Source organism: Corvus brachyrhynchos, unplaced genomic scaffold, assembly GCF_000691975.1.
Source record: "Corvus brachyrhynchos isolate BGI_N302 unplaced genomic scaffold, ASM69197v1 scaffold53, whole genome shotgun sequence".
NCBI classification, from domain to species: Eukaryota; Metazoa; Chordata; class Aves; order Passeriformes; family Corvidae; genus Corvus; species Corvus brachyrhynchos.
Genome location: NW_008237681.1, coordinates 2,663,100 through 2,685,958, shown reverse-complemented (window position 1 = coordinate 2,685,958; position 22,859 = coordinate 2,663,100). Strand labels below are relative to the sequence as shown.

General features: G+C 39.6%; 1 protein-coding gene across 9 annotated transcripts in view; it reads left to right on the top strand.

Moving 5' to 3' along the window:
• RARB (retinoic acid receptor beta) overlaps window positions 1-22,859 on the top strand; it is a 324,550-nt gene that overhangs the window by 207,444 nt on the left and 94,247 nt on the right. For 7 of the 9 annotated variants that reach the window (XM_017732112.1, XM_017732111.1, XM_017732113.1 and 4 more), the window contains one exon: window positions 22,081-22,167. The exons of the other annotated variants lie outside the window; for them this stretch is intronic. In XM_017732112.1, coding sequence (XP_017587601.1) covers window positions 22,081-22,167 — 87 coding nt within the window. The remainder of the gene's footprint in view (window positions 1-22,080; window positions 22,168-22,859) is intronic. 9 annotated transcript variants of the gene reach the window in all.

The following is a 22,859-nucleotide window of genomic DNA, read 5'->3' as shown; positions in this document are numbered from 1 at the left end:
AGCCTTGTTCTCTTAATGTAGCTAGAATCCACACAAAACCACAGAACACTGCCCCCATATCCTTCCATGTGAGCCACCTCTGCTGTGTTTTGGGTGATTACTTCAGTGTAGCTTTAGAAAATTCTTCAAAGGCAGTTTTACCTCCCTTATTCATCACAGAAATGATGATTCAGAAAATGGTCTAATTCAGTTTGGTGTTCATCGTTGCTGATGCTGTGTACCCTTTGACTTTTCACACTACTAGCTGGCAGGAAACTGCCTACACATTTGTGTGGCAGGAGGAAAAATGGAAAAAAAAATTGAATCTGCTGTAGATTGATAATTTGGGGCAGGGGGGTGAGGGAGATACTTTAAAAATTGGGTGCATCTTCGTTTCTTTTGACTCCCATTTTGCACTGCTGAGGTTAACAGGACTGTGGAGTGTGGGTAGGATCAGGACTTGATCCCTCACTGATGAGTCTCTGCCCATTTAGTGCTTTATAGGCCCAAGGGAAAGGGACAAATTGACAGAGTGTTCTGGCATGCTGCAGTCTATATTTGGATCCCTGATTTAAAGCTGACAGATGTATAAAATCATATGTAGCCAGAAAACTCCCTAGTGAGGACACAGCTGCATATATCGATGAATCAAAGTTACTCTTGTTAAGGCTGGCATTAATTTATATGGGGCAAGTTCCCTCCAGATCTGGTCGTGTAGTATCACTGAGAGTAGTTTGGGCTTGTTCCACCCTGCAAACCCTGTGCTTTTTGGATATGAATGGAGAAGACTTGTAAATCTGAAGCGCTGCTCTTCTCAGTTGCTGGGTGAATGCCATCATACCCTCATTTAGATGTGGCAGCTGTTGTCAGTTACTTAATCTCATAAATAAAATAAAGCCAAATTTCCACAAACTGAATTCGCCTCTATCACATGGCCTCCTGCAATGCCTTAAATGAAGTGCGTATTTTTCTTTCTCAGGAATCTCCCTTTATAACCCACTATACTGCTTGATTATTTCCTCTATGTTGTACAGGAAACGGTAAGTGATTAATAACCTGCCTCAGTTTTACTTTCCCCTCTTGCTGCAGCCTTGTGAAATAATGTGACCCACAGATGTCTGAGCAAAACAATCCATTGCTTTAAGTGACAGATGCTGTTGAGGCTTGCTCAGTGAAAGTGAGCTACCACAGGCAGAGAAGCTCAGGTATTCCTGCTACTTTGATCATCTCTTTTTCTCTTTTGCATAAATTTTGAGTGTGCTGAAAACTCCCAACAAAGCATGACATAACCCACTCTGGAAAACAGCCTGGGGTGAATATTAGTCCTAGAGGCTCAGGAGGGAGCTAGGAAGCAGGTTTGCTGAAGAAAGGCAGATTTAGCACTAAAAATTGGCATTCACTGGCTGTAGAAATGTTGGGAGGGATGTGATGTACACCATATATGTCAGTGTTTGCTTGCTTCTTTCTGTACTAAAAGCAAGATAATGAAAAATAAAGCCTCTGCATGCAAACAAATGAAAACTCTCTGTCATAGTTAATTATATCATATATGTCACTGTTCACAATGTTTAACATTGTGTGGAGTGAATGAGTGATAGAAATTAAAATCTCAGAACTAACTTTACTAGGATTTAGTTTAAGGCTGGTGTATGGGATTAGCTGTCAAGAGAAACTTCCCAGTAGTAACACTCAAAGAGTGGGGAAAGTTCCGACTGTCGTTTTCATAGAGCACAAGTGCATACTGAGCCAAATTACAAGCTGATTGAATCTTGTAAGTATTGCTAATCGTTTCTACAGTCAGTCTATAATACACTCTTCAACCATCAGCTAATGCACTGGAGTCAGCCGGGCTCATAGCTGGAGAGTGGCGGCAGCACGGGTATGTCGCATGTGTCAGGCTGGCTAATTGAGGGGTGGCACCCAAGCGCTCCGCCAGATCTTTGTTTTCCTGAGTGGCTTTTACTAAAGGCATGTTTGAGTAGTAGGGAAGAGTGAAGTTATATTATATATGGTAGCAGCAGAAGTGTGAAATTGTGCTATGTGAAGAAATATGACTAAGTGGTGATATTGGCCACTCCTTTTTATGGCAAATCAGAAAAGGAAGCAGAACACACAGATTACTCATAGTAGCTAGTTTGATCCAAGATAGGGAATTCTACCTTTGAATTCGCTGTGTGGGGAGAGAAATGGTTATTTAAAATTTAGATACCAACTGGAGAAACCTAGAAAATGGTTTAGAGGCTCAGTAATTCATCTATTTAGCAAAGAGTTAGCCAGGGCCCCAGCTGCTGGAGGATCTGCAGGGATTTCTGCTGTTGGGGGAGTGCAGCGTGTTTGTGTGTGTGGGTACCTTTTCCACCATTACTATTTCAGAAAATTTCAATTGCTGCTCACAATATCAGTGCATATCAGCATGTCATTCATAAGCATTTTGTTTCCCATCAATTTTTTAAAATAGCAAGAAGAAAAAAAATGTGAAAAAGGAGAAACTGAGATATCTTTTTACACTGGATAGAAAAAACTGCAGTGCTTTGCAAACCCACAGTTCATACAATCCAGTGCTTAATATAAGTAGCAAAGGTCTTGCTCTCTTGTTTCCAAAAGGCTAAGAGTTTGTTTAAAAGTCCTTAGCTCAAGGGAGTGGAGGATGTCCCACTTCTCTGTGTTCCCTCCTTTCACCCTTACCTTAAGGTGCACCATTATCTTGCAGTAATGAAACCTGAAAACAATGGTAAAGAGTTAACATCAAGGACTTCAGCAAAACCACCGACAAAATACCCCACAATCCTGCTCTAAAGAGGTTTCTATAGAACATCTGAGTTAAGCATGGCAATTACAAAGAAGCTCAAGTGGTCTTTGCTTGAAATTGCAAATGTACCACATTGCATTATCACAAGAATTCGCATGCAAGAACAGTTTGCAGATGGTTTGCATTGGCATACTTTATGTAAACGCTCCAGGGAACAGATGGCATCATGGGTTCTTGTGGCAAATGTGAATTTATAGCGCTCAAAACATGCTAAATTCTTTTGCCTGTAGCTGAAAAGCAACAAAAATGAAGTGGAAACTCAGCCCTGTAAATCAGTTTGCCAGTGTCTTTGCCATTGTAGCTATGGATAACATTTAGTTTAGTCTTTATTGTGAAATTTGGGTTCTTTTATTTGCCATCTACTTGCAATTGGGTGTGAGTGCATGTGGCATGTGTGTATGTTTATTTGAGTATGCATATGCAGCTTTTAAATTAATAGACTGATACTGTATAACGAACAGGAAGTTGAGATCTCAGCCATCATTTAATCCAAAGCTTTTGAATTTTTGATCCAAAATTGAATTTGGATAATTCTGATTTTCTGTTAACACATAGATTGCTCTGGGTAGATAATCTGATTCTAAACAAATATTGGTAAATATTGTTAGAAGGGATAAAATAACAACATAGGTTAGAACTGTGATTTACTGACCTCTCAGTCATTTTGCACATACTACATATGCAGTGGGATGAGCATCAGGGCACATTAGTATAAAAAGTAACAGCTCTTTCTCATTTGGACAGAAGTTGGCATTTGAACGTCTTCTGTAAAGAGGAGGAGTTATTTAAGAAGCTGAAACCTGGAAGGGAGGGGGGAGGAATTGTGTAAACAAGCAAGTGATACGGTGAATTTGTTTGGAACTATTATATCGAACTTAGAATATAATTATTATTGCAGTATATTCCCTAATTATTTAGATGCTTGTAAAAATTGATTTTATGTAAACACAGCTTGTTCTAAAACAGCCAGGTCTTTGCAGTGAACATAAGTTGTTTAAAATTTATTGACCTGTCGTTCACATGTGTTACTTTACTAGCACTTAATGGTCTGTTTAGATAGTCTTGGTGTGTATGAACTCCCAGTGCGCTACTCCAAGCACCACACGTTGACAGGTAGCTGCCATGTAGATAAAATAAGGGGCCCTACTCCAAAGCATACAGGGACACACAATCATTAGTTATTTTCTAATCTAAAGCAGGGATTTCCTTGGCAGCCAGAGGAAAAGAATCGTTCTGATTTTGCATTATCTCTGCGGCTGAGCTCGGCCCTAAGTCCTGAACCAATATCCAGGAAGGCCAAAAGCAAACAAGCCAGAAACCCAGCCTTGCACCAAATGGAGTTGATTTAAGGAGCCTGAGCTTTGAGGGTTTCTTTTTGAATGGGTCGTGTAGACAGTGGCTGAGATTAGAAACTTACTTTGGCCTTCAGACTCTCAGGAAAGATTTAAGACTGATAATGGAAATGTAAATTACTTTTGTAGTAGATAGAGATCACCTTAAAAACCCGCTTGTGAAAAAACCTGCAGTGTGTTTTCATCCTGTGTATAAATAAAGCTGTCCGAAAACAAAAACTAAAACAACAAAAAGTACTACTTCTCATGGTACTTATTTTGCTCTGGCACAAATGTGTTTTATGCCCTTTTTCTTAACTTCTAAGTTCTTTTCTTAACTTCTAACTTAATACTTCTAAGTATTTTGTGAGTTGATACTGCTTTTTTTAATCATTAGGGTTTCATGAAAAAAAGTTTTGCTAATAATAGGATCAGTCTAGCCCCGAAGTTACTGACCAAACTTTGCTACTCTGTTTCCACCTATATGAGCCTGAGTACTTTTAGAGACCTTCAGCTTTTCATGTTGTGATTGTGGATCAGCAGCATAGTTAGCTTAATTTGATGCAAGCAGGGTTGCATCCCTAAAATTCACTGCTGAGTGGATCAGTCCTGCCTGACTCAGTCATTATCAGCATGTCTATGAACCATAAATACTTGGCACATAAAAAGATACTTATCTTAGCCTTAAATGTTCGGTTTGAAAATGCTGGCCCAAATTCATACTAATACTACATCATACTATCTGAAAGCCTACTCTCAGAATGTTTGTAGCCCTGAAAATTCAGCAACGAATTTTTAATAGGAAAACTAGTTTATGTCAGTGTTTAAATATTTCATAGAGTTCTTAAGTAAAGAATATATTATGTTACTATTTTCTTTCATAAATGCAATTGCAGAGTTGTTCTTCTGCCTTCATGTCAGGCCAAATTCTGCTATATTTGACCAGCAGCAATTTGGAGTAACTATTATTTCCAGTGGATTTACATCTGTGTAGCTTTTTGTGACATCTACAGTATGGATAAGAAAAATCAGTATCAGGTTTTGTTTGCTGTGGCAGTAAAGATGTTTGTTCATTCACTTTTCCAACTACACTGGCTTCTCTATAGACTGAGCAATCCCAGTATCCTTAACAACAGAAACCCCCAACTGTTAAATCCTTCACTCCAGTGGCATGCACTTGGCTTTGAAGGTATGAATTTAAAACATAAATAGTTATGGAAAATGCTTTATGTATAATTTTTTTTTCTCATATAATTCTGTCTAGGCTCTTTTCCCCTAACACAGCACTGCAAATTTTACTAGCCATCCATTAAAATTAACAATTAGAACTTTAAACAAGTAGGTCATCCTCTGCCTGATATATTTGAACATAGTTTATCAGCAGTGGAAATGTCATGTAGACCCAACAGATTATGTATTTTGAGATCAGAATTGAGTTCACAGAAATGCTTAAAAAACCGTTCTGCTCAATAACTCCATCTTATTCCTCTGCAAAATATGTCAATTTTCTGCTTAAGTGTCATATTTCTTTCATAGTTTTTGCCCTAGGAGTAGCATGATTAGCTCAGGAGGGTGTTTAAGCCTAGATTGTCAACCTCCAGAACTGTCTGATTTTAAATGGTTCTATTTAGTGATAAAGTATTTCCCGTCAGCCCTGTTCACTAAGAGGTGGCCTCATTTTAATGTGCTGAACATGAGCAAACATTCTGTCTAGGCTCTTCTCCCCTAACACAGCACTGCAAATTTTACTAGCCATCCATTAAAATTAACAATTAGAACTTTAAACAAGTAGGTCATCCTCTGCCTGATATATTTGAACATAGTTTATCAGCAGTGGAAATGTCATGTAGACCCAACAGATTATGTATTTTGAGATCAGAATTGAGTTCACAGAAATGCTTAAAAAACCGTTCTGCTCAATAACTCCATCTTATTCCTCTGCAAAATATGTCAATTTTCTGCTTAAGTGTCATATTTCTTTCATAGGTTTTGCCCTAGGAGTAGCATGATTAGCTCAGGAGGGTGTTTAAGCCTAGATTGTCAACCTCCAGAACTGTCTGATTTTAAATGGTTCTATTTAGTGATAAAGTATTTCCCGTCAGCCCTGTTCACTAAGAGGTGGCCTCATTTTAATGTGCTGAACATGAGCAAACCCTGTTGAAGATAAGGAAGCTGCAACAGCACTGTGCCTCTGACAGATTAAGGTCTAGAGATTTTGCTGTTTAAAGTCCCCTTTAAGGAAAGCAACACAATCGTGTCTCGTGCCAGCTTCTTCCTCTCTGACTAGCAATGTGCACTGAATTTGGCTTTCCAGTGGTTCCTGCTTTTGGATGAGATCGCTGAAAGGATTTCTGTCTCTTTGCCATAGTGCTCAGCTCTACACCAGTCCATTGTGTAGCGCTGTCGCCTGCCTTGTCCTTGGGGGTTACCGGGCAAGGACTGGCTGGCCTTGGCTCCTTGGCTGGGAGGTTGGCCTTTGTGACACCTGCTGAGGAGTGTATCCCTTCCCTCCTGGCATCTTGGCTGGGTGACCAACACCCTCATCCTGGAAGCAATCCTGTCTCCATGTTGACAGTGGATATCTGGGATGGGTAAGGAGTGCATAGTGCCTGCTAGACACATCAAACAGTTGCCTTTTTGGCTAAAGTTCTTTTAGCTATGCAGGGGCAAGGGTAATGATGGCTGTGATGACTAGATAATAAACAGACAAATTGGGACCAAACTAATGAGAAGGTAGAGTAGGTTCCTCCCAGAAGGCAATTTGTTGTTGGTGTGAAAAGCTTGGGCATCTGGGTTGTCTCAACACCAAATTGCACACTTAGGGGAAGCATAGCAGTTGTTACTGACCAGGATGGCACTTTTTCTTCTCGCTAATAAGAAACCAGTAAAAGCTTCATTGTACTAGTGAAATGTAAGTGACCAGCAAGCTCACCTCCATTTTCATGTGCCAGTGCCGGCATTAAGAAACATGTTGTGGCTTCAGTTAAACTCCAAACAGGTGACCAGAATTCCCGTATGGTAAACTGTCTTCTTGGTGTGTTCAAGGGATATTTTCCTAATTTTTGACCCTTTAAGAATGTCTTCAAAAGAAGCATTGCATCACTCCTACCTACGCCAAGCCCATTTGGGAGATACATGCAGGAGAGAAAAACATAAAGATCTCTTTTCCCTCTTTCATCAGATACATCTCCATATCTCATCTCAAGAGGATGATGTCACTGAAGGCACTGACTTACAGTATATATGCTTAAATGTTAGGCAGTACAAAACCCATAAAAATTCTGTGTTTTTTAGTAAGGGGATGTTACATAAGATATGTGAGTACCCAAGATGCACAAGCAAGTGAGCCAACTGGAAGCTTCCAAAGTTTTTGGATGGTTCCTGAAGGTAGTTGATCAGATTTCTTGTGTGGGTCCAGTGAGAGTATAAAGATGTTGCATAAGTATTGCTAGCCCAGTGGAGGCAGCTCTTCCCCAAACCAGGCAGCTCCAGAGACAGCACAGAGCACTCATGGAAGGACTCCAGCCCTCTGCTAGAAATGATGCTTGAAAAGACAGTGCCTGTTGCAATTTCTGTTTTCAGGAACTTCTCATGGGCTTGAAGTCTCACAGCTACTCACATGGGCTCTTTCTTCACGAGAATGTGGTGAACTGTCCTGAGAGTCAGCAAAAGCCATAGGAAGCTCTTAGACTTGCTTAGTTCCTGCCCATATTCCTGGATAGAGTGAATTGCAGGGGTTCAAAGGCTATCAGAAAAACAAGCAGGGTCAGGGCATGGGCCAAGGTCATGTCCTGTGAGTTGTCCATACTGACAGGTAGCACACAGGCCTCCTCTCCTCAGCAATGCCAGGCATGGATCGGGGCAGCTGAGTTGTGTCTGTAGATATCCCTAAGCCAATGCTGTAATGTAGTGGGAGATGCTTTGAATGCAAGCTGAACCTCAGGGCTGGAACTGAGCTCTGGCCCATTGTATTTATGAGTGTAGGTACAGTCAAAAGGAATTGCCATGCTTGTGCATAGACCCTTAGTGCTAAAATGTTGGTTTAATACTGGTTCCCAAAATGTTCGGAGGGTCAGTTGTGATGCAGGGTGGTGGCTACATCTTGGCTAAGGCCAAGGCTGAGCAGACAAGGCAGGTATACTTTGCTTTGCAGACATAGATATCCATGTATTTTCTTCTTGCTGTACAGCATGGAATACTGAGCAGAAAAAGAAAAATTTTTTTTTGTGTGTTTAACTGGCTATTGCCATATGGTCACTAATAGTGGAGAGCTAGGTCTGGTATCTTCACATAGGCTTTGAACATGCTCATGTTTGTGGCTACAGATCTGGAGGTGGGGGGTGGGCAGGATGGACTTGCCACCTTTAATAATAATGTTTTCCTATGTATTCAGACATACTTATGTCTGTTGTTAGATTAGGTACTGCATCTATTAGCTTTTTATTAAAAATTTTCTGGAAAATTGTATTTTCCCACACTGAAGGCCTTTTTTTATAAAGATATTCTTCTGGTTCCACTGGCAGGACCTTATTAGCAGCATTCAGAAAGCCTCCCAACCGGAAAGTCATGAGCCCTGAAGCTGTAGCTTTACTTATATAGTCATTCCCTGCTCCCTCTCTACCATTTGAAGGCCTGTAAGATCTTCCTCTGTATTGTTTTTAGGATTATGTTTGTTAAAGCTCGTAAACTAAGGGATAAATCAAAGGGATTTTGTGATCATAAAGATTTACAATCATCACTATATTACATACTTGAGTAGGGTTAAAATAACAACTCAATTTTAATTTAACGGGGGGATGGGAGGAGTATATAAAGAATATTAGTTTTTATGTAGTTTTCTAGTAAACAACGATGTATAAGATTGCACAGCTGGAACAGCAGTTAGTAAGAAATACAAAGCTGGTCTCAAGAGTGTTTTCACAGTACCTTTTCAGTACCTATGTTGCCTCTTTTGCAGGTCCTGAATTCACTTTAGCATATCTGAATTACTCAGTGTTGCCAGCCACAAGTGTAAAATAAATCTTAATACTGACATACAAATTAAAAGGCTTAGTGATAATAATTTAGAGTACTTCTTCCTTATCCCTCAGTTTCCTAGCCTTTCAACATGCCAGTCTGGTCATGCTTATAAGCCTTTTTTCTGAGTCCTTAAAGCTGAAAACTTCTCAGATGAAAACTGAGTGGCTCGCTTGACTAGTGAAACTTAGATGAAGAGAATAAAAAGATTCTTTAAGTCTCACTAGGAATTTTATACATTTGGCAAATTTTTTTAAGATTCTTCCCATAGTTTAATACCTTTTCTTTAAGAGTAAGGGGTAAGATGTGGAATCTTACTAAAACCCCTTTTATTTAAAATCATCAGAGCATCCACTGTGACTCGGCTTTGCAACAGCCGTCACAGATCCTCCTCTTTGCCGAATGGTTGCCCAGTGTAGCACACATCCCAAAAAACCTGTCTTCGTACAGCCAACAGCTCTAATATGCAGAAGGTATTCAGCCACCAGAAATACCTTCTGTAATGAGGAAAGAGCATGGGAGCTTGTACTTGGCATTGGTGTGCACCCTCCCTGTCACCGTGCTGTAAGTGGTCCATGCAGCCAAGAGTAATTATGAGAAATGTGTTGTTTTGTGAAGCACAGTGAAGGCTCTGTACAAGTCTGCAAGCAGCTGAACAGAAATCCAAGCAGTGGGTGTGCGTAAGGTCATGCTGGGATGAGGAAGGTGCGCGTTCAAGGGTAATTAAAAAAAAAAAAATTTAAATAAGCCTCCTTTGGATTCTAAAGTGTGATTTTAATTGAAAAGTATTAATGTTAAACCAGTCACCAGCGAGAGGCTTTGTGACGGTTCTTTTGGTCTTGTATAATGGAAGTGATACATGAAAAAAAGAAAATCAAAGAATAATGCGATTCCATAAAGGACTGGCTATATATTGTAGAGGTGCTACAAGTATTCCCAGCCCGGGCTCTATGAGTGCAATGAGTGATGCACCCAAGTTCCAAGAGTTCATAAAAGCAGAGCATGGGACATTTGCATCCAGGTTTTGACAGACCAGCAGAAATCCTACGTGTAGGTGCAGGTCCCAGTTCTGCACTTGTATTTCATGTTTGTTCAGTTGGTATCTAGAGCTTTGGAGAAAGTGAGGCACACTCTTGAGTATCTTAAAATAGTCTAAAATCACAGGTTGGCTCTGCATTTCTGTGAAGGACATCACAAAGTATTTTTGTTCTGGACCTCCTATGATCTTCTACTAAAGCTGCTAGCTTCTAGTGTCTAATATCCTAAAAACGCCTATTAATCATTTAAAAAGCTCAGCTTTATCAGTTGACTTTCTGTGGTTCTTGTTGCCACTCTACTGTCTGTTTTCCTAATTGTAATCTTTTCTTCCTCCTTTAGTTGGGTATGTGTTTGAAGTTAGTTTTAAAGGAATAAAATTACACCCATTTATTAACATAGCAGCTGTCAAAGCATGATACTCTATTCTCCAGAAGTAACCACACAAAAAAAGGTTCATCCCCTGGTTTGCTATCTTGAAATTGCAGGGACTTGGGTTTTCTAAACCCTCTTCCTTTTTATGAGTAATGATTAAAAGGAAAAAAACTCTGCCAGGAGCATAAAACCTCTAAGTTATTGTCACACTGGTGTCACTTGCTAAAGCCGTGTAATAGGTTTGTCAGAGAGACCTGCAGAAGAAAGAACCATCTCTGTATCTTTCAGTGGGAACTCAAAATAGAAAAGCTGTGACTTAATTCCTTATGGTGTTTTCTTGGCATCAGCTGTATCTCCCCAGCTCTTATTCAGGCCGAAAGAAAGGACTGTTTTGTTTTGTTGTGTTTTTGCAAGAGAGTAAAATAAAATATTAACTGTGTTTTTCTTTTTAATATTGGGAGCATAATAAGGTCTCTTAAGAAAAAGAAAGCCAACCAGTAAGCCTGGAATGTCTCTCATTTCTTTAACAGCTACATAGTGTGTGCAGCTGAGATCTGCCAGTTGGATCCTAGCAGGGGAGAAACCACTTTAGTTTGTTTGGTTTGTATATGGAATAACATTTTTCTTGCCTTGGAATACTTGTTTGTCATCACTCCTCTTTTGTGTTTATGTTCTGCTTGGAAATAGTCTCCATGCTGTATATGCATTTGCCAGGATGTGCACATAAACAATGTTCCATTATGGCCCGCTCTGCATACTCCTTATTTACACCATATACATTCAACAGTAAACACGGTGGGGAATGACAGAGAGCAAACTCTTCTAGGCCCCTTTTTTTCAGTTAGTCCAGACTTTCTGCCATATGCTTGCTGAGGTCCCACTTCTATTCATGTTTTTATTAGGTAGAAAAAAAGTGTCCAGACTTCACACAAAGCAGCTTTTGTGTTCTCTGTCAAAAAAAATCTTCTCCTATGAAATGTTGATAGAAGTACCCAGAGCCCTTGTGGGGGTGCAAAGTTTGAATAGGCCCGTGGTGAAAGCCCGGGAGGGGAGAGGAGGGGAGCTGGGGTACGATTTTTGCTTCTTGTGTGCCGTGAACGAATATCACTTAACTTTCTTTTTCTCTAGTTTTCTATTTGGCAGCCAGGGTTGTACCCCTCATCTTGGCGCTTGTTACAAAGGTGATGTTTTTAAAGTTTTAAACTCTTTCAGAGTTTTAGCTGGAAGGGATGAGAGAGGCAAAATACTGTTTAGTGTAGCATAAAATGGAAGTTTGACTTAGAATATATGCTGTTTAGTAAAACTATAGAACCATGGAAAAAAAGTGTTACAGTGGCATAAATCATTTTTAGTGACTCTGCACTTGAAAACGGTCACATTAGATCTTTTTCTCATTGATTTTGTATTTGGTTAATGATTGCAGTTCTGAGATCATAAAGCTATGTAAGATGTAAAAGATACGGGAAAATATCTTTAACCTCTACATTTAAACTATGTGTTTCTTTTGACATTGAAATACTGCAATGACCTGGTAATGTTTTCCAATGTTTTAATTTTTGCTGATGTACAAAAATATCACAGAAGAGCTGATTCGTAATTATTACACATGGTATTGCATAAATTTCCTCCTAATTAAAAAGCTTCTAAATTCTGAATAATCAATTTATGAAGACATGTGGTTTTGACAAATTATACATTTAATTTCTAAAGATTTATTAGAAATTTGACCTGCAGCTAGTTAATTATGGTTATAGTACTGATGCAGTAATACTGGAGATTGATATAATGATATGGTTGCAAATTTATTTTGATGTCGCCTACCTTAGTAGGAGGACAGGGGAATACACCTATATTTTGCACCATCTTGTTTATGGTCTAGGGAGGCATTAGTTTAATGAAGAACACAAATATTTGATAGGTGTGTGTTGGCATTTATATGGAAAGGTACTTTCAACAGAACATAAGCATGTTGAACTTGGTCCTTCAGGTTTTACTGTTTTAGAGGCTACATTTCCAGTGGCGTCAGTGATAGTTTCAGGTGGTTAATGATAACAAAATATGAACTTTTTAAAAAACTCCATACCAAGAAATTAAATTGATTCTTCCTAATTAATTTTCAGTTCACAAAGTATTTCTGAACTACCTCTGTTTGTACTAATCTCCCACCCACTATATTGATACTTCTAGTTTTATGAAAGTCAGCAGCTCAGTAATTCAAGATGAGTTTTCAAGATATCATACAAGAAGCCAAATTAAATAATAAATAGAATTTTAAATGATATCTTTCTATCCCACTGGATTTGCAAGTGATCTGTGAGAACCATAGAAAGAAAATGCAGATGAACTTTCAGAGTGTGAAATGTTTAGAAAAGCAAGGCATATCTCAAACACGTAGGTAGTCCTTTCAGTAACACACAGAGGTTACCTGTTTTTTTAAAGCAACTAAGAAAATAAGAAGCTTTAACAGGATTGTGGTTTCTTCTGACTGGTCTGAATGGGAACTGAGGAGCTGCTACTGAGCAGTGATTTTACTTCATGAAGAGATGTTGGTGGGAGGTGTGTGTTACAGGACCTGCTGTGCCCATGTATGAGAATGGTGGGTGGGGGAAGAGGAGCAGAAGATTAGCTGGTTCAAGACTTTTCTCCCCTGAACCTTCAGGTAAGAGCATCTCTGGGTCTTCCAGAGGAAAGGAAAGGTGTAGTCTTACTCTGCTTGTCTAAACCGGGCAGCGTCACTGGTGCCTGCCTTTCCAAGCATTATTTAATGCCCATTCTACCATGAGTCCAATTTTGCCTGTAAAAAGAAAGAAAAGAGGAAATAGACAGATCTCACTTACTGTGACCAGGAGACAGTCATAAGTAAGTGTAATATCACATCAGCCTGTTCTCTTATTTTCTCCTCTGGAAACTTAGTAGCTCCTTTTTCCTAACACTGTGCAGCTGTGGCTCACAGCAGTGAAGTGTGACCACACCCTGAGTGTGGATGTGTGCCCTTCCTGGTCCCCAGGGACCATCTCACCCTCTTACAAGGGAGAAAACTAATGTAGCTGAATTCTAACATTTTAGAAATAGAGAGCTTTGGGAGTCTTTGTCTTAGATTTTTATTTTTTTAGATTCAAACTATTATTTCTGATAACCAGAAGGACGTGAATAGTACTATGCTATTTGTATATAGTATTTGTGCTTACATTTGATGTGTATACACAGAAGTGTAATGCAGTTCTAAAAACAAAATAGGGAAATGCTGTGACGAAATAAATAGAGATTCCCAAATTCATCAAATTACTTGATGCCAATAATTAGAAAGGACTGTTAGAAGAAAAACAACTAGTATTATAAGATTTACAGGAGTTATTTCAGAGTTTACAGTAATCAACCAGCACAATTCTGAATGAAAGTAACACATTTTCTGATGGTGAGAACTTCTTTTCTAAGATTAATTAAGTACTATCTATGCCAGCTGAGGACTCTTCAGTTCTTCAGTAATTATTTAGAGAGGAGTCAATGAGTGGGCAGAATTTGGGTGAGAAAGACCATTGGTACTTGATAAATACAGTCTAGATAGCGTCCCCACAGACTGTGCATGAACTATTTTATGAGAAATACATTTTGTGTTTTGCATTTGTCAGAACACCTGAGGACATAAAATATCATTTAGACTGACGTGAACTCCCTGCCTTCTCTGTTCATTGTACCATCAGTATCCTGCGGTGAGTCAGATAGCTTTGCTTTTACCCTGGTAGCATTTGACTCATTTTTTTCCAAACCATTTCTGCAAACCTATGAAATTATTCTGTAGCAGGAGAAGGAAAAGGACTCTTAAATCATTCCAGATATGTTAACTAGGAAAGGGTTAATCTGCCCTCAGGAGTTGCTATGTAACTGAGTCCTGCTGGGAGAGTCAGGGTTTCCAGCCAATGGGACTCACCCCTACAATACAATGCATCTATCTTGTGTTTCTTACTTGTTGTCAGTTATTGGAGTTTTTCCTGAACTGGAATTACACTCCTGCTCCTTTCATACTCTCCCACTAAGTCTTAAATAATTGTCTTCCACAACAAAGTCAGAAAATAACAGTACAATGGTGTGCTTTTATCCCTGAAAATGTTCTTTGGACAACTTTGAGTGGTGTGTAGAAAGATCTCTCATGCACCAAAACTAGAAAACTTCTAAAAGATAAGATTTCCCAAAGAACTTTAGGGTATAACATGCTTTGGATTGCTTTTAGTCTTCCTGAAAGCCTTCTCCTACCTTTGTGTTCTCACCTGTGCACTCAGTCTTCAGCACATTTTCTTGTGCAGAAAGAGCAGAAAAATGTCTCAACCTTAAACTGTTCCTTTCTGCCTAAGGCATTTCAAGAAGCCAGTATTGATTTTCCTGTATCCTGATTAGACTCTCTTCTTAGCTATTCCTCTTCTCTAAGGCCACTCAAGGCTTGAGGGCTGAAGCATGAAGTCTTTAATTTCTCCTTTAGAAGAGCCAGGTGTGTTTTCTTAGCTCGAGCAAAGCCTCTGTGGTTGTGCCAATATATTTGTATGGAAGAGGTGGCACTTCTGAGGGTTTTTTTGTTAGTTTGGGGGTTTTTTTCCTTTTTTTTCCTGGAGGAGATCCACCCACAGTCCCTTTGAAGGCTACTGATAAGATGAGGGAGAGACTAAACCTAGCCTGTAAAAACACTGCTTAGGAATCTCTGCTTTGGCTGTTGGGTTCTGATAGGAAGCAAGAGAGTGGAGTGGTATCTGTCAACATGTTGTTCAAGTCTCAGTAAGCTTTACACTTCACTTAGATCTTTGTGCCTCATTTTTTCCAGTGAGGTTCTGTCTGATAATTTGTGTTGGCAAAGCTCTTAGCCTTTCTTGCATGCTTGTGAAGCCCTACCTCCGAGTGACATAATGTTCCTGCATTGTTCAGCTAGCAGAATAGGCTTTAGTATCACTGGTGTGCGCTTCTGCTCTTAGTAAGCCTGCTTTAGAAAAGAAAAAAAAACCCCTAACAATTTTTAGACAAATTTAAGAATCCAGCAGGTGGACCTTTAACTTTTTAAAGGTTTTAATTAACATATGTGCACCAACTTGTCATTTAAGATCTGATTGTAGATAACAACTTGCTGTGCTTTTTAAGGGGAATTACAACACATTTCTCAGGATTGGGAATGTCCACATGCCTCGTTCTTGTTACTAAAGCTTCTATAGATTGAGTCTTACTTCACCCATCCATCAATCTTGATAATTCTTTGAAAGAGCTTGGCCACAACCCTGTCTTGTGGTGCATCCTTTGGCATACTTCATTCCAAAGACAGAATGGATGGATGCAGTAAGGGTGAGATCTCAAAGCCATTTGGCAAAGGATAGAATATCCTTCCACACATTTTTCTTTTCATGTCTCTGTATGAAATTGAGTAAGTCTGTTTTTCTAATAGTCTGATAACGATACATAGAAGATCAATGTCCCACGAATGAGAAGCCTGTTCTTGATGATGCTTGCCCAAAACTGTGATTGGATTGAAAGAATTGGGTTTTTTACAGTGCGATGACAAGGTCTGTGCAGAATTGCTCAGTCAGAAAAAGGCTTAAGATACCCAAATGAAGAGTTTTTGGTCTAGTTTATGTGAAACCAATTAGATAGTTTTATAGATCTGTCAAGCCTGATATGCTGAGAGACTACCACAGGCTTAGAGACCACCTTGCATGTCCTCCACTACTAAAGGTCCCAAAAGGGCAAAAAATCCATGATACTGCACAAAGCCTGGGGCAGTATGCTGTTCACCACTGCAGTATCTAACTCACGCCAGCTCTGTAAATTGTCTTTGATTAAAGTGTGTGTGTCAGTTGTCGTTCCCTGAACATGGACTTAACATATGTGGACATTTAATCCCTTCTGTGGTCCAATATGGAAGTCTTGCAGTCTAAGAGTATGGGAATTTGCAGGTCTATTTAATCATGTGGGACTACCTTAATGAAGCAGCTTGAGACCATGCAAATTTTTCTTTGTTGGCTTAAATTGCAGAAGGCAAGTAGAATTTGAGGAATGCACCGAAGAACAATTTGATAAGTATATTTTAGCAGAGTTTGAAAACCAGGAAACATCTTGTGAACATTTCAGACTGGACGTCATTGATGGTGCCGTTGCTTGTTCTGAATGTGAGGTCCAGCCCAGCCTGACTTTTCCTGAGATCTCATCTATGTTTGAATGTTACATTGGCATAACAATGTAGGGTGAGAAAGCAGTTGTTCCTTTTTGAAAGACTGTTACCTGTCACAGCCCAGTCTTGGACAGTTACTGTAGTATAAAAGGAATATACAGAATCCCTCACCTGCTCAACAGTAGTTACACTATGATAACCTTTATGCTTGTAAAACTGATCCCCTTAGTGGAGTATACTTTTCAGGCTACATCAGTAAATTCACAGAGGTAACAATGTTCCTCAGAGGACATGTGCCCTCAGTTAATTCACACATTATTGATGGCACATGTTGTACAAAAGAAACCAGACACCGATTTGCTAAATATATACCTCAGTTTCTGGGTAATTCTACCTCATTTACAGCAAAAATTTACTCAGGCTGTTCCCAAACAGAAAGTACATCTGCATGACAGAAACAAAAGTGTGAAAGTACAGTGCATTAGGGCAACAGGCAGAGCAGAGGTGTTGGCATGATGACCATCATTACCAGCAGATTTCAGGTGATGTCACCACATTGTCATTGCTGACATTACCCCTGCTAGGCAGGTAGCTACGCCAACACATTTTCCAGTCACCTGTTCATTCTAGTTTCTAAGATGCCCACAGATAGGATACTGGACTGTTCTTTCAGTGTTTGATATAGGTTTGGGAACTAGCTAAGTGGGAACTGGATTGTCATGAATACATGTCACGCTGCCAAGCGTGGATCTATTGGAGTTTACATTCATGGCATAATCCAGTACAGTCTGCATTGGGCTTTATGTGACCAGAGCTCCGCTCAAATGTGTTTCAGCCATCTCAGGCCTCTGGGTTCCCTCTATGTGGGTTGTCCTTGTCAGCAGTGCAGGAGCACAAGCCTTAAATGCTGCTTAAGTCTGTCTTTAAATAGGGCTTAGGTAAGGTTTAGTCTCTGTTAGGATATGTGTATGTATTGAGCTGGAGTTCCAGTTACTGCTTGGTAACTTTGGTCTTCTTCCGGAAGAAAGCCATCGAGGCTAACTTTTCACAAAGAGTTTAAACTGTCGTTAGTGAACCTGTAGAAGAAGTACAGTTGTCCCAATTTATATTCTGATTCTGGTTACAATTAGAGTGGTAAATTGCCTATGTTTGGAACTCCCATTTATTCTGCATGCTCTAGCATTACTTATTTATACATTCTGAGACACCAGGATATCAGAACATCAGGAAATACTATCCTTTTGTTAGGTAACTTTCTTTATTCTACCTCCTTAGAAAAAGACAGAAACAAAGTAGTTACTTGAACAGCCTCTTTGAATCTCAGTTTTAATGGAGCTCTGTGCTCTTTCGCCTTCAGCCAACCATAAGCATATTCAGCATACAGAAGACTTTATGGTTAGAAGTAGTATTCTCTGCAGTTTAATATTCAACATTTCTACTTGCTCTTCTGCTCTTTCATACATCTTGATTCTACTTAGGTTTTATAGATCTCCCAACCTTCATTCTCCCTGGATTATATAATGTAATGTGTCAGTGCCATGCATGGCACTCCAGTTACCTCAGCATTTCCATTATAATTCTATGTTTTGAGGGATTTATAGGCTAGCAGTAAAAACCTCTTTCTTGGCTAAACCTTGAAACAGCAGTTTCTAGTCATTTAAAAAGAAAACAAAATGAAACAAACCTTTTTTTCCTCACTTCTGTTTTTTTTCTGGCAGCCATTTAGCAGTGGTGTTTGCACTGCAGGATCCTCGTAAACAGCAAGTGTAGATTCAGTATGCAGCCAGTTTTTAATCTAATAATGTTTTTTTTCTTTTTATATCCTTCAAAAATTCATGTCATCCACTTTTCATGCATATGATGTCATTGCCTCTTTGCCAGCCTTTCAGGAGCCTGCAGCCATCAGCCTTTGGGGCCTTAAAAAGGTGCAGTTTGGTCTCTCTCCTTTATTTGCAACATGGATGAGTTTTACAGTGGGTTTTTTTTGTTTGGTTGGTTGGGGGATTTTTTTTGGGTTGGTTTGGGGTTTTTAAAAGTTGTTCTTCTTTATCTCAAAGCCTAATAACTTACTATCTACTTCTGTGTCACAGAGCTACAAATTTATCACCATCCAAAAAGACATTGGCTATCTATGAATATCTAGAACATCAGGACTATTACCAAGAACAAATTTGGAAGGGATATTGAATCTCATGCTTTAATGCTTAAGTGATTTGCTGTTAGAGAATAGGCTATTAGAGGACCTGTGGGTGAGATATACTTCACCAATCACTAGGGATTCCTGTATTTTCCTTAGAAAGATCTAGTAGCAGTCACTCTTAGAAATGGATTGCTGAGCCAGATACACTTCCAGTTTTATCATGTAGGGCAGTTCTCTTCCCCTGGCTCCAGGCCAAAGGACTGTATGGATTCTAAGAAACATGGTTGTATGCTCAAGTTTATGGAGATGAATTATTTTTATAGCCTTTAAGTTAAGCAATCAGCTTTAAAGGCATCTTTACAAATACATATCCACTGATTAAAACAGACAAAAAGCCTTTATCAGTAAGTGATTCGCAGACTGGTTGCATGCCTGAGTTCTGGGTCTGGAGATGACTAACTCTGCTTTTCCCATCTAAAATAAAATACTGCTCTGCACTGAATTGTCTTTCACCAGTTACTGTTATATTTCAGGCCTGAAATAATTCTTCCTGTTAGTGCAAATTCCTGTTTCGGTCATTGCAAGCTGTGCATAGTAGTGTGTAGCAGACTGAAGAAACCCCTTTTTACTTAATTTCACTGTATTTCATGTTTTTCTATGTCATTTGTGCCATTTCATGCCAATAATTTTACTGTTTTATTTTCTTCAGAGCAATTCTTGCTCACAATTGATACCCATTTCCTAGGACTACCTTAGAGTTTTAAATATTCAGCCACTCTCTTGTGACCTAGTGATTTTCTTCCCCATAATCTTTTGACATCATTCATGTGCTTGAGACATGAAGAAAACATCCTTCAACACTAAAAACTACATGTAGTGAAGGGGGAATTCAGGTTTTCAGATTCTTCAGATTTGTATCACCAGTTGGGGGGAGGGAAAAAAAAACCTTGGGGAAAAAAAAACCTGCCAAGGCAGGCAAGTACTGTTTCATATTAACATCTATCGTCAATGAAGAGGTAAAAATCAAAGCCCCTGTGTGTGAGGCAGGGTTAGTGAACTGCCAGTGATTCTCCCAGCAACTGACACAAAGGAATCTGTGAGTATCAAAGCTGAGGCAGCAAGCTTAGTGTCAGCTCTTGCCTAGGGAGTAGAAGAAAACATCACTTTGTCTCTGCTTTCACTGCTTAAACACACACATCATTCACTAGTAACCATTTACTCTGCTGTCAAAACTGTTTCAAGAGAGTGCTACATTTGATTAATAGTAAAATGCAAGCAAAAGAAAAAAAAAAGTCTGCTTCCCCTGAGGTACTTAGTTGGGGAGAATTTCTGCATGCACTTCTTAATTTTTCCATCCTATAAATATGCCTGTAATGTTCCAGAAGTACTCTGTTGCTTCTAGTAAAGTCATTTTTATTAGAGAGCCTGGTGCACTCATCCTAATTCTAGTTAATGCTCTCTCTCTCTCAGTGAAGCACATTATGGCATCCTCGGCCTCTTGTACTAACGAAAAAGTGACCAGCACAACCATGTGTGCAGTACATGATTCATAGTGCTGCTTTCTGAATTGTCCAGTGGGTAATTGCAGTACAAAAACCAGAGAAACAGATGTAGACCCTAAACCTTGGCTGTAAATTTTTGTTTTATGATTATGGGTTTCAAATGTGCTATGTCACACTGACAAATATACAGTAACACCAGAGGAAATAGATTTCTGACTTGAACTTGTGCTTTTTATTTCACTTATAGCTAAGAATATGTTTATTGTAAAGTTTCTGCTATCACAGTCTGAGAGAAAACAGATCAAAGCAGTGATGTGAAACCACAATTTCTTTGCATGGACAAAGTGGAAGATACTGAAGAGTTGTTGCCTCCTTGCACCTTTATGGATGCTGGGTAGGCATTTAAGATATGTGTAAATACTTAAAGTTTCATTACATTTGAATTAGAGGATTATTAGTAAACACAATAATTATGACTAGTCCTGATCTAAATTAGAAAATATCCCCCATTTTATGAATGTAGCTTTTCCTGATCCTCTGTTGAAGAAAAACAAGTATTGTGCTATTTCAAAGTGAAATAAGAGCTGCATAGATTATTGTATTGTAGAAATAGTGTGTAAGCAAACCACTGGGCTATTTGAGGAATTTTTTAATTACATGTGCATTTAGTAATAAATATAAGCATTAGTGCAACTATTACTTATAATAAAGCATGATGAGATACCTGGCTCATTTTGATACAGTGAGAAAAAGCAGTCTTTTTCCAATTTGTACACACTGAAGCGTCACTTCCCGACATTTACTTTCAGAAGTTGCCACTCTACATTTTGAGGTACAACCAACAGGTATTATTTTTTAATATGGTATTATAAGACTGCTAATGGGATAAACATAACTGTAATTCTGTTTGTCTGATTCTGTTTACTTTTAACTCACACAGGCAACATGTTTTTCTTGGCATAAGCTTAAACTGTTCCAAGAACCCTGGTCCCCACAAAAAGCTGTTTTCTCCCTAAATTGGAGACTGAAAAAAACATACTGTGTTTTGTGTCATCCTTTCCAGTTATTTTTGTGGTGATACATTACGTATTCCAAATTTCTCGTGCATCCTGTGTCGTCTGGTTAGAAAATAACTGTCTTTCAATTTAGCTTTGCTATTCCAAACAAAACTGTAGCAATGTAGCCAGCCAAGATTTAAAAAAAAAAAAAAAAAAGTTTAGCCACTTTTCCACTTGGCTATTTTAATGCAACAAACACTGTTTTGCTGTGCTGAAATAATTTAAACAAGCCTTCCCTGAAGGATGGCTTTTTCAGTAAGTGTATGCTGTGCATAAATTTTGGATTAGAGAGTGTCAGGGGCTTCTTCAACTGCAGGAGTTCAGGCTGGGGGAAGACACCCCAAAGGGCTGAGAAAGTCCTTTAAAAGTCCTTTTAAAAGATGCTGTTCAACTCCAGCATTTGTAACTCTTCTGCCTGAAGGGAAGCGGGAAAGAGAGGCTGCCTGCTGCAGGGACAACTACAGCTCTCCCGTTAAGGGGGGAAGGAGGCTAAGAAAAGCTTTTGTTTTAATCTCTTCAAAAGGATTCACTTCCAGATTGCAGCAGGTCTTTTTGCTGGCCGCTGGTTTTCAATGTGGGTATATCAGTTTCAGGGAACAAGTGCGTGTGCTGTGTGGGGGATTTGTTTTGTGGTTTGGTTTTTTTTTTTAATTCTTGAATCTGTGTGAAAAGTTTTGTTAATACAATCTGCAGGCATTGTCAGAGAGCTTTCGGTTCATCAAAGGACTTTTTGTGGAGAGGGGACACCACATCCATTAAAGTGGCTGCGCAGGTCCCAGGGTGAGTCTCTCTCCAGCATTTCTTTACGGTCGCCAGTGGTGTGTCATGCCTGCTCAGTGTGCCCCTCTCTGCCCGAGTCCCATCTTGGGCTTTGCAAGATATGGGCACAATAATCAAGTGTTCCGTTTTCTAGTTGCTGCACCCAAGCTTGCTTTGGAGCGGGGAAGCAAGGCTCCTGTGTGCCTTGCTCCTGGATGATGCTCACTGCTGGGGCTGAGGTGGCTTGGCTTATTCATTTAAAATGAAAGCATGCATGTGGTTACTGAGCTCTTGTCCTTTCCATTGGGGCGGAGGGAGTGTTTCCCGGCTGTTGTTTTTAATTTTTAAATTGTCCATAGGAATAAGGACTGGTGGAAGCCTCCATGGAGTCTTTCGTGGTGAGCAAGATTTTGGAGAAGGTAGTTACCTACCTAAAAAGCGCCGAGCTCTCTGCTGGCTTCATGCCAGCGGTGGGCCCACACAGGGCTGGCTGTGGCATCGTGGCCACAGATTTGGGAGGGCTTTGACACCTACTCCGGCCATGAGGGAGGGCTGTCGGCAGTGTGGTTTAGCCCAGACCTTAGTGGGTGGGAGCAGCCCCTTGCCTTCAGAGTGGCTGTGAGGGCTTGGCCGGGGCCGCCCGCCCCGGGGCAGTCTCCCCGCTCAGCACCATGGGCTGGGTCCTGTTCCCCACGGGTTAGCTCCTGGCATTT